Source organism: Mobula birostris, chromosome X (genome assembly GCF_030028105.1).
Source record: "Mobula birostris isolate sMobBir1 chromosome X, sMobBir1.hap1, whole genome shotgun sequence".
Taxonomy (NCBI): domain Eukaryota; kingdom Metazoa; phylum Chordata; class Chondrichthyes; order Myliobatiformes; family Myliobatidae; genus Mobula; species Mobula birostris.
Genome location: NC_092402.1, coordinates 13,477,939 through 13,496,382, shown reverse-complemented (window position 1 = coordinate 13,496,382; position 18,444 = coordinate 13,477,939). Strand labels below are relative to the sequence as shown.

The 18,444-nt window shown below is 41.6% G+C and overlaps 1 protein-coding gene across 1 annotated transcript in view; it reads right to left on the bottom strand.

Moving 5' to 3' along the window:
• LOC140191802 (rho GTPase-activating protein 23-like) overlaps nucleotides 1-18,444 on the bottom strand; it is a 244,970-nt gene that overhangs the window by 144,877 nt on the left and 81,649 nt on the right. Inside the window, 2 exon segments of the mRNA XM_072249578.1 lie at nucleotides 4,437-4,529; nucleotides 9,511-9,535. Coding sequence (XP_072105679.1) covers nucleotides 4,437-4,529; nucleotides 9,511-9,535 — 118 coding nt within the window.

Genomic DNA, 18,444 nt, shown 5'->3' with positions numbered 1-18,444 from the left:
AAATATAAAAGTACTGAGACAGTACAATATGGGTGCAATACTGCTTAGCCCTGTGACGTGAGGTTCAGCAGGGTCACAGCCTCAGGGAAGAAGCTCTTCCTGTGCCTGCTGTGCGTGCAGCCTCCCATCCTGTAGTGCCTACTGGATGGGAGGAGAGTAAAAAGTCCATGGTTAGGGTGAGATGCATCCTTGATAATGCTTTTTGCCCTGCCCAGGCAGTGTTTATGGTAGATGTTCTCAATGGTGGGCAACTGGGTGCCAATAATTCACTGGGCAGTTTTCACCATCCGCTGGAGTGCTTTGCGGTCTGATACGGGACAATTGCCATACCACACTGAGATGCAGTTGGTGAGTATGCTCTCAATGGTACAGCAGTAAAAGTCCGTCAGTATCCTGGGACAGAGGTGAGCTTTCCTAATGCTCCGCAGGAAATAAAGGCGTTATTGCGCCTTTTTGATCAGGATGGAGGAGTTTAGGGACCAGATGAGATCCTCGGAAATGTGGACACCAAGGAATTTGAAGCTTGGTACACATTCCACTACAGCTCCATTGATGTAGATGGGGATGTGAGTGTGGCTCCTAGCATGCCTGAAATCCACAATAACTTCCTTGGTCTTCTGGGTGTTCTTTCTTTTTCCAATATTTTTATTAATTTATATACAAGAGTACAGAGTACAGGAAAAAATATATATGTCAATACATTAAACTAAATCGCATATAAAGACCCCTTACCCTATATTTGTACAAATCAATTAGTTTGTAACATTGAAAAATAATAATTTTTTTATATAAAAAAAATCTAACCCACTACCAAGACCGAAGCTGATTAATAGAAAAAAAAAGATTGTCAGTCATTATCTGTGCTTTAACAGCAAATCAAAGGTTTTCAAAATAATTCAGAAAGGGTCCCCACAATGTTTGAAAGTCTTGAAAATTTGTGGGCAGAACTGAAAAAGTGTGTGCGAGCAAGGAGGCCTACAAACCTGACTCAGTTACACCAGTTCTGTCTGGAGGAATGGAACAAAATTCCAGCAACTTACTGTGAGAAGCTTGTGGAAGGCTACCCAAAATATTTGACCCAAGTTAAACAATTTAAAGGCAATGCTACCAACTACTAACAAAGTGTATGTAAACTTCTGACCCACTGGGAAAGTGATGAAAGAAATAAAAGGTGAAATAAATCATTCTCTCTACTATTATTCTGATATTTCACATTCTTAAAATAAAGTAGTGATCCTAACTGACCTAAGACAGGGAATGTTTTCTAGGTCTAAATGTCAGGAATTGTGAAAAACTGAGTTGAAATGTGTTTGGCTAAGGTTCAACTGTATATGTACTTGGATATAAAATTTACTTTGAACTTTATTACACAAATTTCATTTTTAACAAGCAGATCACATGATTTTTTGGGTTGTATAACCTTTCCTTACGCTATCACACTAGCAGAAGTCCAATGCAATATGAACATTATGTCAACACATCCAAAATCACCCCACTCTAGTCTTGAATAGTGATGGGCAAGTAAACAGTTAATGGACAATTATGCAAACACGAGGAAATCTGCAGATGCTGGAAATTCAAGCAACACACATCAAAGTTGCTGGTGAACACAGCAGGCCAGGCAGCATCTCCAGGAAGAGGTACAGTCAACGTTTCGGGCCAAGCCCCTTCGTCAGGACTAACTGAAAGAAGAGATAGTAAGAGATTTGAAAGTGGGAGAGGGAAGGGGAGATCCAAAATGATAGGAGAAGACAGGAGGGGGAGGGATAGTTAACACTTAACAGTAACGTAGTGGGGGAGGGCATGGTAGAATGGCAGTTAGCTCAAAGCTTTACAGTGCCAGCTGTAAGATCGGGGTTTAATTCCTGTCACTGTCAGTAAGGAGCTTGAACAGTTTCCCTGTGACCCAGCGGGTTTCCTCTTGATGCTCCTTCCGCATTCCAGACATACGGGTCAGGGTTACTAAGTTGTGGGCATGCTATGTTGGCACTGGAAGCATGTCAACACTTGAAGTCTACACCCAGCATACTCTCAGATTGTGTTGGTCATTGATGCAAATGACGTATTAATCTTTATCTTCACCTTCATATAGGAAGAAGTATTCCAGAATACCACATTCACAATGACAGCAAAATCTAGTATACAAATGCTGGAATCAGATTAGAAGGACATCCATTTAGAACAGAGATGAGGAGGAATTTCTTTAGCCAGAGGGTGGTGAATCTGTGGAATTCATTGTCACAGATGGCTGTGGAAGCCAAGTCATTGGGCATATTTAAAGCACAGGTTGATAGATCCTTCATTAGTCAGGATGTCAAAGGTTACAGGAAGAAGGCAGGAGAATGGGGTTGAGAAGGATAATAAATCAACCATGATGGAATGGCTGAGCAGACTCCATGGGTTCGATGGCCTAATTCTGCTCCTATATCTTATGGTCTTATGGACAAGGCTGAAACACCCAAGGGAAAATTCCACCATCTCAGAAGTCAGTTTTCAGCCAACTTAATTCACTTCATACGATTTAAAGAAACAGCTGAGAGCACTGTACACAGCAAAGGCTAAAAGACCAGAAACTGTCCCTCTGCAGCACTGAAGATCTGCAACACAGAGTTCATTGTGTTTCTAGCCAAGTTGCTCCAGTACACTTAAAACACTGGCATCTACACAACAATCTGAAAATCATACAAGATTATTTAATGTCATTTTCACAGTACACAAATGTAAAGGAAAACAAAATAATTGTTACTCTGGATCTGATGCAACATGTAGAAACCACAGTAAGATAAAGAACACAATAATAAAAAATGCAATAAATATAATTACATTAGATAGCTCATATACATTGATTATATGTACAAAATGACACTAGGTTCAGTTACACAGTGTTCAGAAAAGCAAAGACAAATCCAATCCAGCTAATTCCCACTAAATTAGTCAATTGCCAGTTAGCAATAAACTAATGGAAGATGTCAAAGAGAGTGCAAGAAGCACTTACTCACGAGTAATAGTGCAATCACTCGGATTGAGTATGATGTTCTCCTAAGGGTTTGTCTATTGGTGGGTCCTCAGGTGGCTTTTGAGGCCGAGCCAGGATCCACATATTCTGGTGCAGAGTGGGCAAGAGTAAATGGTGACTGTTGTTAGTGGTTGGACCTTTTAGTTGTTCAGTCTCTCCTTTCACAGCTGCCATTTGTTCTCTGTGGCACAGCAGAGGTCGCTCTCGTGTAGCACAGCTCCCTCTTGAACAGATTTCCTCTGGGTGTATCTATTGAGTAAAATGTCTTCCCAGTCTTAAGATGTAATGTTGAATTTTTTCAGGCTGATTTTGATGTTACCTTTCAAACATTTCCTTTGCCCACCAGGGGCTCACTGACCTTCCTTCAACTGAGAATAAAGGATCTGTTTGGGGAGACATGAGTTATACATCCCAATGACATGACCAATTGCTTTATAGTGGTGGAGATGCTGTTCATGTTGGCCTCCTCCAGTCTGCTCACCGATATTAAGCTGCACAATACCTAATCACAGTCTTAGTCCAAGTGCAGAGCGTGGTGCTATATAAAACTGACAACACTGGACAGCGAGAGGAAAACATTGTAATGGTTGGAGTCACACTTTACATAAAGATCATTCTGGACGTTGGAATTCAGATATAAATACAGGAGTTCCTCAAGGTAATGTCCTCTGTCCAACCATCTCGATCTGCTGCTTTGATGACTTCCTTACCATCACAAGGTCAGAATCAGAATCTGGTTTAATACCATTGGCATATGTAGTGAAATTTATTGTGTTGTGGCAAAAGTACATTACAATATATAAGAATAAAAAACTATAAATTACAATGAGAAGTATATATAAAAAAGAAAATTAGTTTAAATAAGTAGTGTAAAAAGAGAGGAAAAAATACTGAGTGATCATGGGTTTGCTGTCCTTTCAGAAATCTGATGGCGGAGGGGAAGGGACAGAAGAAGTCATGGTCAGCTACTGAAACCAAAGAAAACCTCAGTTTGTGACAACTATTTGTACCACTGGACCTGGACTTCCCAGTGCAATGGACTTTCTACTTTAAAAAAACTCTGCTACACTGGTCTCCTGTCATTGCTGGATATGATGGAAAACAACATTTTCTCTGTAGGTGGTTTCAAGTTTCTTTCATTTATCATACAATCAGCCTATGCACATTATGTTTTATAGGACTGCCTTTTTAATTTATATTTATTGTGTTTTTTGTTTACTTATTGTGTTCTTTATACTTATTAGTTTTTCTCGCTGCTTTGGATCCGGAGTAATAATCATTTTGTTCTCCTTTACATTTGTGAACTGAAGAATGACAATAAACAATCTTGAATCTAATAATATACATTTTCTGGTGTTATTGGCCTAATCCTTTTGAAAAAGGTGATAACATAACTTAACAAGAAGCTAGTTCATATTACCTGTACATAGCCCAGCTTGATGCGCTGCTCCCCCTTCTTTCACACTTTTAACAAAAATGGTATCCATAGGTTCTGTCTGGCCTTTCTGAAACCCTGTGAAATAAAAGAATTCCAAAGTGTTATATCATTAGGGTAACTTTGTATAATGATTCCTTTCAAATCAGCCAGACGTTCTGATGGAATGGAACTCCAGTGAAACTTTCATTTACCACTTATTTCAGTAACACCATGGATTCTGTAGATGCTGGAGCTCCACAGTAATACATACAAAATGCTGGAGGAACTCAGCAGTTCAGGCAGTATCTATGGAGAGGAATAAGCAGTTGATGTTTCATTATATGATGTTTTATAATCGTAAAAAATATTTTATGATTTATTCCATCATAAAATAAATCAGCGTTTTATGATGATTTTCATCAACAGTCAAAATCCAGTTGTAGGGTCTTGGCCCAAAACGTTGACTGTTCATTGGTCTCCAGTGAAAGCTGCTTGACCTGCTGAGCTCCTCCAGCATTGTGTGTGTGTTACTAGCATGCTAGAGCCAAATTCACAACTTTTCCTTTGAATTTCAGCCAAGCTTGAACTAAAACTATTGCATCAAACCTTTAGAGCAGGAGTTCCCAATCTTTTTTATGCCATGAAGCCTTACCGTTAACTGAGGGGTCCACAGACCCCAGGTTGGGAACTTTTGCTTCAGAGGAAGCTGTTATGAATTTCATCTTTACCATGTTTGTGACCCATGAATGCAAATTCTAGCACCAGCTCCCATAAGACACAGTGTTCTTTGCCAACCAGAGAGCAGCACCGGTCCACAATGCTCACTGGAGAAAATAAGTGTGAATTTTGGTCATTAGCACCTTGTGTAAAGAGAGACACTGCTACACAAGATGATATCACCATCAGAACCTGCATTAGAAGCTGTTGTTTGGAAGACTGCCACTATCTGTCCTACTCTGGTTAACTAAAAGTGCCATTGTAAAAGGTGGCTCTTTTTTCACACAGCGAAGCAGAATGAAAAACCACTGATTTCCATCCTTAGGGCACCATGGTAGCATACTGGTTAGCATGACACTATTACAGGTTGGGAGTTTGGAGTTCAATTCCTGAATCCTCTGTAAGCAAGTTTATATGTTCCTTCCCATATGCACATGGGTTTCCTCTGGGCTCTCCAGTTTTCTTCCACAGTTCAAAGATGTTCTGGTTAGTAGATTAATTGGTTATTGCAAATTGTCCTGTGATTAGGATGGGGTTAAATAGGTGGGTTGCTGGGCAGCAAGGCTCAAAATGCCTGTTCTGCGCTGTATCTCTACATAAAATAAAATAAATAAAAAAGTTCACTGAATTGAACACGGGTTTTGTGAAAGGTGTTTAGGAGGTGGAAGATAGAATGTGGAGCGATGAGAGGTGGGTGGAATTGGAGGCTATGGGGAAGTCCCTTAATGTGTTATATTTCTGTTCAGCTGATTCACAGTTCACTATTATTCTGTATATACTCATTCTTTTGACATTTTTGCCTTAAGATGTTGCCTGGACTTAGGTCCAGGGAAGGTTGTGTAGATTAGGACATTGTTCCATGAAACATATGGGATGGAGGGCAGCCTGGTAGAGAGGTATGTAAGAAGATGAGGGGTATAGACAGGGTGAAAGCACATAGTCTTTTTCCCATGGAAGTGGTGTTAAAAACAAGAGGAGATAAGTTTAAATGCAGATTCTGGAGATCTACACACAAAAAAGCTGGAAGAACTCAACGGGTCAGGCACCATTTATAGAAAGGAATGAATAGTTCGTGTTTTGGGTCAAGACTCTTTATCAGGTACAGGTTTAAGATTGGAGGCAAGAGAATTAAAAGGGTCATCTTATCATAAAAGGCTTCTTATCACAAAGGGCAGGACATATCTGGAATGAAAGGCCAGAAACAGCAGTTGAAGTGGACACATAGACAAAATCTGACAGTCATCTAGATAAGTACACGGATAGGAGAGGTTTAGAGGGCTATGGGCCAAATATCGGCAGATGGGACTATCTCACTGGGCAACACAGTTGGCATGAACAATTTAGACCAAACAGCCTGTTACTCTGCCTCAAAACTCCATGACTCTATTACTTCTTCCAGAGGGGGATGAAGAGAAGAAGGTAAACCTGAGTTTTGTTTTACAGAATTTCTAATGGCTATAAAATGAGATTAATTTGGAGAATGGTAGTAGTGTTTAGGGTAACATATTACAGCTCCAGTGACCTGGGTTCAATTCTGCTGCTGTTTGTAAGGAGTTTGCATGCTCTCCCCAGGACGACAGGTGCTCCAGTTTCCACCCACGTTTCAAAGACATACGGGTTAGTAGGTTAATTGTCACAAGGGTGCAAGCTTGTTGGGCCAGAATGGCCTTTTACCATGATGTATCTCTAAATAAATAAATAAAGTGCAAAGGAAAAGATGAAAATTTAGCAGCAACTAGGAGTTGAGGGGAATGAAGATTCGGTAGAGAAATTGATTACAGAAGATTTCACAACAACAGCAGAGTGAAAACAGTGGAAGAATGTGAGGACAATGAACAAATTCAATTTGCAGGGTATAGGGTGATATGGTAAAAATAAAAATGGTAAATATGCAGCAGTTAATATGGAGAAGGGCTCAAGGCATAAACTTCTGCTTTATTTGTAAATATTCATTGAGTTATACAGCATAGAAAGATGACCTTTGACTCAACTTGCCCATTATGTAGAGAAGTGTACAGCTGAGGCTTTATAAGGCATTGCTCAGTTTTTGACACCATGTCTAAGAAAGGATGTGCTAGTATAGAGAGAGTCCAGAGGAGGTTCATGAGAATGATCCTGGGAATGAAAGAGTTAACATATCAGGACCGTTTGATGGCTCTGGGCCTGTTCTCACTGGAGTTTAGAAGATCAAGGGAGAATCTGATTGAAATCCATCAAATATTGAAAGGCCGAGATAGGGTGGACATGGAGAGGATGTTTCCAATAGTGGGGGAGCCTAGGACCAGAAGGAACAGCCTCAGGATAGAAGGATGTCCCTTTAGAACAGAAATCAGGAGGAATTTATTAAGCCAGAAAGTGGTGAATCTGTGGAATTCATTGCCACAGACAGCTGTGGAGGCCAAGTCATTGGGTAAATTTAAAGTGGAAGTTGATAGGCTCTTGATTAGTCAGGGCATCAAAGATTACAGGGAGAAGGCAGGAGAATGGGGTTGAGAGGAATAATAAATCAGCCACGATCAAATGGCAGATGAGACTCGATGGGTTGAATGGCCTCGTTATTTCTGAGTTGGAATTTGGACTTTTTGACTTCTCGTTGGTCAGTGTGGACAGAATAAGTTGCCATGGGAGGGGGCCCAAGGTGCTCATATCAAGGAAAGAACTGTGAATGAGATCTCCGAGGTGTTCCTTCCAGAGGAATTGACTGTCCTTCTCTCCCCCATGAGTTCACCGCTGCTCCCAGCTCTCAGTGGAGATAGAGGTTCAGGTGTTGGACCATAGGTTGGCTATTTAGAGCACTGAAGTCAAGGTAGTCAGCAAATTACTGACATTCTGTGCTCGCCCCATCTATCACCAGTTCTATGAGCCATTATCTGCTTCTCTCTTTTTCTATTCCCCATTTTGACTCCTCTTCTACCCTTCTCTTCTCATCACCTATCAAAACCTTCCTCTATTTCCCCTCCTCTTTCTCCTATGGTGCACTCTGCTCTCCTATCAGATCCAGACTTCTTTCGCCCTTTACTTTGTCCACCTATCAATCTCCAGCTTCTTACTTCATACCCTTTCCCTCTCCCTCTCCCACCTACTTTCCCCCTCAGCTGGCTCACCTATCACCTGCCAGCTTGTACTCCTTTCCCCCCATCTTATTCTGGCTTCTTCTCCCTTCCTTTCCAGTCCTGATGAAGAGTCTCAGTCTTTATTCCTTTCCTGATGCTGCCTCACCTGCTGAGTTTCTCCAGCATTTTGTGTGTGTTACTCTGGATTTCCAGCATCTGCACAATCTCTTGTGTACCTAATACAGTAGCCACTGAGTGTATGTTTGTGGTCTTCTGCTGCTGTAACCCGTCCACTTCAAGGTTCAAGGTTCAAGATCCCAGGAGATCAGCAGTTTCTGAGATACTCAAACCACCCCATTTGGCATCAACAATCATTCCATAGTCACAGTCACTTAGATCACATTTCTTCCCCATTCTGATGTTTGGTCTGAACAACAACTGAATCTCTCGAAAACATCTGCTTGCTTTTATGCATTGAGTTGCTGCCGCATGACTGGCTAATTAGCTATTTGCATTAACGAGCAGGCGTGCACCTAATAAAAAGGGTACAGAGTGTATTTTATTCGGTTTATTCAGGTCAAGTCTTGATGCGTGCATAAAGCAGCTTAGCGCAAGCAATCATTTTCAGCAAGTGATGTTATCTGATTATAAGTTCTGCTCTTTAGAACATATAACCATCAATCAAATGGATGACATTGCGAAATTTCCACTGCAAGTATTGACAAGAACTCTTAGGAAATCTCAAAGTTCCCCAGGCTTGAGATCAACAAGGCAGTTCAAATCTACTATTTTTACCTGGAGCACCGTATCTGCTGATTTATTGACGATGTACGTATAGAACAAAGAACAATACTGCACAAATGACTCAAATGTTGTGCCAAACAACACTGTGGAAACAGCAGTGAAGAATCCTACATCTGCGTGCGACGGTATTCCTGAGCCTCCACCCTGGATTTCCATGACTCACAGTAGTGAAAGCTGAGAGGAAGCTACTGACACGATGAAGGAAGTCCTGAACACCGCCAGAGATGGAGGACCTGCATTGATGCCCTAAACGCTAGCGGCGTAATGGGCAGTAAGTAGTAGTTATGCCGAACCAATGAAATTAGTAATCAAATAGCCAACTAAAATAAGCCTTTCTGCCTACACAATGTCCATATCCTTCCACTTCCCTCATATTCATGTGCCTATCTAAACACGTCTTAAAAATCCCTCATGTATCTGCCTCTGCCACCACCCCAGGCAGCTCAATCCAGGCATCCACCACTATGATCAAATTGTGTCACAATAATTATAGCAAGACTCACCTTTTCCATTTCCATTTTCTTCATCCTGCAATAGAATCAGAATAATATTCTGTTAAACTCAACAGAAGTTCTCTTATGACTCCAACAGTCTGAGCAATTTATTGCATTTAAATGAGCTTCTAACTGATTTTTAAAATTATCTTTATGAAGCCTCGACAGACTTCACGGTAAATAAAATGGAAAATTTCAACTACGTACCTACAGGAAAGATATTAATGAGATTGAAAGAGTGCATGTTCCAGAAATTGAGGACCTGAATTATGGAGAAAGGTTGATACATGGAAGTGAAGGGGTATGGAGGGCTATGGTCCAGGCGCAGGTCGATGGATCTAAGCAGCATAATAGTTCGGCACAGACAACATGAGCTAAAGATGTCTCTGTGCTATAGTGCCCTATGACTCTAAGTTGGGTTATTCCCTGGAATGTAGGGAAATGAGAGGGAGATTTGATAGAGGTGTACAACATTATAAGGGGTATAGATAGGGTAAATGCAAGCAGGCTTTTTCCACTGAGGCGGGGTGAGGCTAGAACTAGAGCTTATGGGTTAAGGATGAAAGGTAAAATAATCAAGGGGAGCATGAGGGGAAATCTTTTCACTCAGAGGGTGGTGAAAACGTGGAATGAGCTGTCAGCAAAATGCGGGTGGAAGCAGGTTTGATTTCAACAAATAAGATAAGTTTGGATAAATACATGGATGAGTGGGGTCTGGAGGGCTATGGTGCAGGTGTGGGTCGATGGGACTGGGCAGACTAACAGTTCAGCATGGACTAGATGGGCCAAATAGCATGTTCCTGTGCTGTAGTGCACTATGACACTATGATTCTATAGTTTAAACATAGAAATGGCTGAAAAAGGAAATGCTATTTATGATGACAATATACAATGTGTTTCTTTTATATATTTATTGCCTTACAAATTTATTGTCTGAACAGTAAGAAAACTTCACTTAACTAGAGTTCATCTGAATTCACTATATCTGGTACTTAATAGTCAATCCCTAATTTCACATAATTCAGATTCAGATTTATTTATCACATGTACATCAAAAGATACAGTGAAAAGCATTGTTTGCGTTAACAGCCAACACACCCAAGGATGTGCTGGGGTCAGAACATAAGTGTCGCCACACATTCTGGCGCCAACGCAGCATGCCCATAATGCTCAGCAGAACAACACAGAACACAATAAGCGACAAGAAAACAACAAAACAAGGCCCTTTCATTACTTCAAGACTCTTGCTGTGGTGAACATTATGCTGTTGTATTGGTTCCAGTGGAGAACCCCACAATCCAGATAAAATATCTTTAAAGGTTATGGAAGCAGCTTTGTACTCCACTGCACGTCCGATTTTAACAACCTACTGCCTTTCAGAGAGATACGTCCAAAAGTAGTTTGTGGGTTTAAGGTTAGACTTTAAGACCATAAGACAGAGGAGCAGAAAAAGGCCATTTGGCCCATCGAGTCTGCTCCACCATTCCATCATGACTGATTTATTATCCCTCTCAACCCCATTCTTCTGCCTTCTCCCTGTAACCTTGGCTGCCCTGACTAATCAAGAACCTATCAAACTGCATTGTAAAAATACTTAATGACTTGGCCTCCACAGCCATCTAAGGCAATGAATTTCACAGATTCACCACCCTCTGGCTAAAGAAATTCCTCCTCATCTCAGTACCTCTGGTACTGAACTTCCCCACTGTAAGAAATATCCTCTCCATGTCAATTCTATTTAGGCCTTTCAATATTCATTAGGTTTCAGAGACCCCTCTCTCATTCTTCTAATCTCCAGTGAATACAAGCCCAGAGTCATCAAATGCTCCTCATATGGTAACCCTTTCTTTCCCAGAGTCATTGTCATGAACCTCCTCTGGAACCTCTCCAATGCCAGCACATCCTTTCTTAGATCAGGGGCCCAAAACTGCTCACAATACTCTAAATGTAGTCTGATCAATACCTTATAAAGCCTCGGCATCACATCTTTACTCTTATATTTTAGTCCATTCGAAATGAATGCTAATATTGTATTTGCTTTCCTTACCACTGACTCAACCTGCAAGTTAACCTTTAGGGAAATCTGCACCAGGACTCCCAATTTCCTTTGCACCTCTGATTTTTGCATTTTCTCCCCTTTTAGAAAAAAAGTCTACATCATTTTTCCTTCTACCAAAGTGCATGACCATACACTTCCCTACGCTATATTCCATCTGCCAATTCTTTGCCCATTCTCCCAATCTGTCCAAGTCCTTCTGCAGATACCCTGCTTCCTTAACACTACCTGTCCCTCCACTTATCTTCGCATCGTTTGCAAACGTGGCCACAAAACTATCAATTCTGTCATCCAAATCATTGACATATAATGTGAAAAGAAGCGGTCCCAACACCGACCCCTGTGGAACACCACTAGTCACTGGTAGCCAGCCAGAAAAGGCCCCCTTTTTCCCCACACTTTGTCTCCTGCCAGTCAGCCAATCTTCTATCCATGATAGTATCTTTCCTGAAATATCATGGGATCTTATCTTGTTAAGCAGCCTCATGTGTGACACCTTCTTAAAGGCCTTCTGAAAATCCAAGGAAACAATATCCACTGACTCTCCTTTGTCTATCCTGCCTGTTACTTCCTCAAAAAATTCCAAAAGATTTGTCAGCCAAGATTTCTCCTTAAGGAAACCATGTTGACTTTGGCCTATTTTATCATGTCCCTCCAAGTACCCCGAAACCTCATCTCAGCATCTTCTCAACCACTGAAGTCGGGCTAACTAACCTATAATTTCTTTTCTTCAGCCTCCCTCCCTTCTTAAAGAGTGGAATTACATTTGCAATTTTGCAGTCCTCCAGAACCATTCCAGAATCTAGTGATTCTTGAAAGATCATTAGTAATGCCTCCACAATCTGTCAGCTACCTCTTTCAGGACCTGGGGTGTAGTCCATCTGGTCCAGGTGACATATCTACCTTCAGACCTTGAGCTTCCCAGGCACCTTTTCCAAGCAACTGCACTCACGTCTGCCCCCTGACACTCTCAAATTTCTTGCATATTGCTAGTTTCTTCCAGTGAAGACAGACGCAAAATACTTATTAAGTTCATCCGCCATTTCTCTGTCCCCTATTATTGCCTCTCTAGTGTCATTTTCTAGTGGTCCAATATCTACTCTTGTTTCTCCTTTACTCTTTATATATCTGAAAAAAACCTTTGGTATCCTCTTTCATATTACTTGTTAGCTTACCTTCATATTTCTTTTTTCCTCTCCTTGTGGCTTTTTAGTTGCCTACTGTTGCTTTTTAAAAGCTTCCAAATCCTCTAACTTTCCACTAATTTTTACAATCTTATATGCCCTTTCTCCTTTTATGCTGTTTTTGACTTCCCTTCTTAAGTCTGCAGTCTGAGACCCTAAGCTTAATCACTTTAAATCAAATAGGTGATTCCATCTTTTTCGTATCAAGAAAATTAATTTGTTTTCTGTCTAGTTCTTCTGAGGATGCAATCTTGGATGATGGTTCTCCTGTATATCAAAATCTTCAAAAACCTTCCGAGGTATTTTTAAGAAATATTTCAACTTTCCTGTCCGAACTTATCTCTGACAAGTATTAAGACTGAACTCCTTTTATTAAAGGTGCTTACTCAATCTTCACTTAAAGCATCGACATAAGAAAATCGGACACTAGACAGATTGTAGAGGCTATAGACTCTAAATAATTTCTATCCAAATGCCCTCTCCCCTATTTCAACAATCTTAACCTATATAATCAAGTGACCCCCTTTAACCAGTGACAAAGAACATAGAAGAGTACAGCACAAGAACAGGCCCTTCAGCCCACAATGCTGAGCCTAACGAATTAGTAATCAAATGGCCAAATGAGCTAATCCCTTCTGCCCACTCGATGTCCATTTCCGTCCATTTTCCTCACATTCATGTGCCTATCTAAACATCTCTTAAAATTCCCTGATGTATCTGCCTTCACCACCACGCCAGGCAGTGCATTCCAGCACTCACCACTCTCTGTGTAAAACAACTACACCTCACATTTCCTTTAATTACCCCCCTCCCATCTTAAATGCATGCCCTCTGGTATTAGATATTTCAACCCTGGAAAAAAATACTGTCTACTCATCTATGCTTCTCATAATCTTTAAAACCTCTAAGAGATCTCCCCTCAGCCTCCAGGGAAAACAACCCAAGTTTGTCCAACCTTTCATTATAGGACATACCCTCTAGTCTAGGCAACGTCCTGGTAAACCGCTTCTGCACCCTCTCCAAAGCCTCGACATCCTTCCTATAGTGGGGCGACCAGAACTGTATCAATTTGTGTAGTCACTTTCAGGGAGCTACGAAGTTGAACCCCAATATCCCTCTGCTCATCAGTACTGTTAAGCTAGTTGCCCTTAACAGTGTACTATCTCTTTACATTTGACCTTCACGCATTTATTATAGATTAGCGATTCAGAGTAATCACATTCTGTACTACTGAACTACAGCAACTTAAGTAAATGCAGCTGAACAGTACAATTTGCACCATAAAGTTGCAAAATGGAATGAGGCTATTCATCCCACAAAATTGTTGCCTTTCAAAGACAATTAGAGATGGGTAATTTAATGCTGGCTCAGCCTGCTAAGCCCACATCCCTTAAAAGAATAAAAAGAAACTCTATGTTAAGGATCTTGCCAGTCCCACCTCACTGTCTCTCTCTGCAATTATATTCCAGCTACTTTTTAATTGCTATACTTGAATCTGTATCCTGTGTAAAACATACACTCAGTGGTCACTTTATTAGGGACCTCCTGTATCTAATGAAGTGGCCACTGAGGGTATGTTCATGGTCTTCTGCTGCTGTAGCCTATCTAGTTCAAGGTTCATCGTGTTGTGTGCTCAGAGATGCTCTTCTACACACCACTGTTGTAACATATGATATTTGAGTTACTGCCACCTCCCTGTCAGCTTAAACCAGTCTGGCCATTCTCCTCTGACCTCTCTCATTAACAAGGCATTTTTACCCATAGAACTGCTGCTCACTGGACGTTTTTTTTTTTGTTTTTCACACCATTTTGTTTAAACTCAAGAGACTGTTGTGGATGAAAATCCCAGGAGGGCATCAGTTTCTGAGATATTCAAACCACCCTGTCTGGCACCAACAATCATCCCACAGTCAAAGTCACTTAGATCACATTTCTTCCCCATTCTGGTGTTTGGTCTGAACAACAACTGAACCGCTTGACCGTGTTGGCATGCTTTTAAGCATTGAGTTGCTGCCATGTGATTGGCTGATTAGATACTTACATTAGCAAACAGGTATATCTAATAAAAGTGGCCACTGAGTGTATTTTCCTCACATCACTCATTATTTTTGCCAGCCAGCTTCATTCAATGTCTCCTAGTTCTTAACCCTCTGCCAATCATACCTATGTATCTCTATCTAGTCCCTATATCCTTCATAATTTTCAACAGCTTCATCAGACTTATTTGCAACCTCCTCTATTTCACAAAGAACAAGTCTCATATCTCCAGTTCATGCACATAACTGAGGTCCCTCAACCCTTGATAACCTCTTCCATATCTTCTCTAAAAGCTTTACAGATTCTCTGTACCAGGCACGGGCTTTCGAATGCACGTTTTCACATTGGCAGGTCTGTTTTGACACTCCCACACTGTACATTGCCCAGCATGTATCGTTACTAACATGACTCAGTAAAAACGTTTAAATCATATTATTCCGTTGTCATTCTTGCTCCACACACATGTAGTAGTCTCCTCTAGCTTATATTCCCTCTTCTCATTCTTCCAAGCAAAACATAACACTGCATATCTCCCAATATGTTCTCTTCACCAAACACCCAACTCCGAAATTAAAATAAAGCATTGGTTAATGCCTGGAGGATCCCTGGGGAATTCTTTTTTCCAATTCAAGGTGTAACCTTTCACTATTACTCTTCCTTTCCCACTGCATTGCCAGTTTTCTATTCATTCTGTTACCACAGCTTGAGGGCAATGGAAAGAAAAATGTCTTTCACAGGAAACACCCTCCCTACCACGGAGCACATCATCATGGAGTGCTGTCACAAGAAAGCAGCATCCATCATCGAGGAACCCCCACCATCTTGGACAGGCTCTCTTCTTGCCACTGCCATCTGGAAGGAGGTCCAGGTGCCTTTGGTCTCACAGCACCAGGTTCAGGAACAGTTATTACCCCTCAACCATCACATCAGGCTCCTGAAGCAGTGTGGACTACTTCAGCTCAACTCTGAACTGATTCTACAACCTTTGATTCACTTTCAGTCTTTGATTGTAGTTTTTCATTGATTCTATTGTATTTCTTTGTTCTACTGTGAATGCCCACATGAAAATGAATCTCAAGGAAGTATATGGTCATATATACATACTTTGATAATAAATTTACCTTGAACTTTGAAAATGGGTTTATTTTACTTTATTCAGAAATACAATGTGAAGTAGGCCCTTCCAGCTCACCTAGCAACCCACACATTTTAACACTGGCCTAACCAAAGGATGATTTACAATAACCAATTAACCTACTTAACTGTAGGTTGGAACAGTTTCATGTTACTCCACTACTTTGAAAAGCACAAGTGCAATAACTTTCAGTATCAATAAACTCTGTTGAATACCTTTACTTTATATACCAATACTGGCAATAAAGACTGGCACTAAGCAAACCAAAAACACAAGAGATTCTGCAGAAGCCAAATGAAGATGGCAGAGTTTGTCACTGAAGTGTTGGTTAAAATAAATACCTGTACCCAGCTGGAAGGCCAAGAAGAGTTTATTTGTCATTTACACCAGAAAAGCACTAGATCCTTTTTCACTCTGCAGAAGCCAGTTATTCTTGGTAAATACACACAAAATGGTGGAGGAACATTTGAGGGTGCAGAGGTGATTTACCAGGATGCTGCTTGGATTAGAAAGCATGCCTTATGAGGAAAGGTTGAGTAAGCCAAGTTTTTTCTCTTTGGAGTGAAGGAGGATGAGGTGTCTTTATAGAGGTGTAGCAACTTGAAAAAGCGTCACAGATCGAGTGGACAGCTAGTGCCTTTATCCCAGGGCAGAACTGGCTAATAAAAGCACCTGTTCTGTGTTGTAGTGTTCTATGTTCTAATTCAGCCAGTCAGGCAGTATCTATGGAGGGGAATAAACAGTCAAAGTTTTGGGCTGAGACCCTTCACTAGGACCAGAAAGGAAGACGAAAGAAACCAGAGTAAGGTGGGGGGGGGGGGGGGGTTAGGACTACAAACTGGCAGGTGATGGGTGAAGTCAGGTGAGGGGGAAGGTGGGTGAGTGGGAGAGGTGGGATGAAGTAAGAAACTGAGAAGTGATAGGTGGAAGGGGTGAAGGGCTGAAGAAGTAGGAATCTGATAGGAGAGGATAGTGGCCCTTGGGAGAAAGGGAAGGAGGAGGGGCACCAGAGGGAGGCAAAGGGTGGGTGAGAAGACAAGTGGGGAACCAGAATAGGGAATGGAAAAAGAGAAAAGGGGGAGGGGCAAGAAGTTACCAGAAGTTTGAGAATTCAGTGTTCATGCTGTCAGGTCGATGGCTGCCCAGACAAAATGTCAGATGTTGCTCCTGCAGCCTGAGTATGGCCTCATTCTGGCAGCAGAGGAGGGCATGGGCCAACATGTCAGAATGGGAATGGGAAGTTGAACTGATATGGGTGGCCACCAGGAAATTCCATCTTTTGTGGTGGATGGAGCGAAGGTGCTTGAGAAAGTGGTTCTCACCCACCCCACCTATGTTAGGTTTCACTAACGTAGATGAGTCAGCACTGGGAGCACGGAATACAGTAGATGAGCCTAACAGATTTGCAGCTGAAGTGTTGCCTCACCTGGAAGGATTGTTTGGGGCCCTGGATGGTGGCAAGGGAGGAGGTATAGCACGTGTCCTGCTTACAGGAATAAGTACCGGGGGAGGGGGGAGATCAGCAAGGGGGAACGAATGGACAAGTGAGTCACATAGAGAGTGATCCCTACACAAAGCAGATGGGGGTGGGGGGGCAGTGAGAAACATACGCTTAGTGGTAGGATCCCATTGTAAACTGATCCATTAAGTGCAGTCTGCCTGTCATGATTTTTGGCGATTCTGTTCGGGGGGGGAGGGGGGTGTTAATCACGCCCGGAATATCGGTGATAAGTGGCTAATACACTCAATTTCCTTTCTAAAAGGGTTTATCTAACGAATTTAATATTAAACACACAGCACATATTTTCCTCGCATGAATATAGTGATAAGTCAATTATCAGGGGAGCTTGAAGTAAGTGTTGAACAAACTTCCAGTAGAAGTGGTAGAGGCAGATTCGATATTATCATTTAAGGAAAAATTGGATAGTATATCGACAGGAAAGAAATGGAGGGTTATGGCTGAGGGCAGGTCGGTGGACTAGGTGAGAGTAGCGTTCAGCACGGACTAGAAGGGGAGTGCTGTAATTGTTAAATGGTTATATAAGTCAATAGCATCATAACATTTTAAGTAATGCTTGGATATTAAACACGCAGCGCATATTTTCCCCGTATGAACATATAAAATCATTGCAACACACTAATATCGCTGAATCAGTGGGAGCCCTGGGCTTGTTTCCCTGCAACAAGACGGTCCCATCGAGGGGTGATGGGAGACAGCGATACTCGAAGGGGGTTCCTTATGTCCAGTCTATTCCGCAATTTAGTTTTCGTTGCATTCATTGCAGAGATATGTTGGAAATGGAAGCAATGTTTTCACTGCTTTCGTGTCTATCTCAGGATATTTAGCCTTGACTTTGATCCAGAATGCCAGCAGAAATGTTATGTCAAACATACTTTCCAGCCCACCGTCATTTGCAAGCTCGAGGAGTTGATCTCCTTCCCGCGCTGACATGGATGACGTGCGGGAAATGACCTCGCGTGCGTTCAAGCTCAACAGTGGGCATGACAGGGAATGAGGAAAGGTGCAGCTG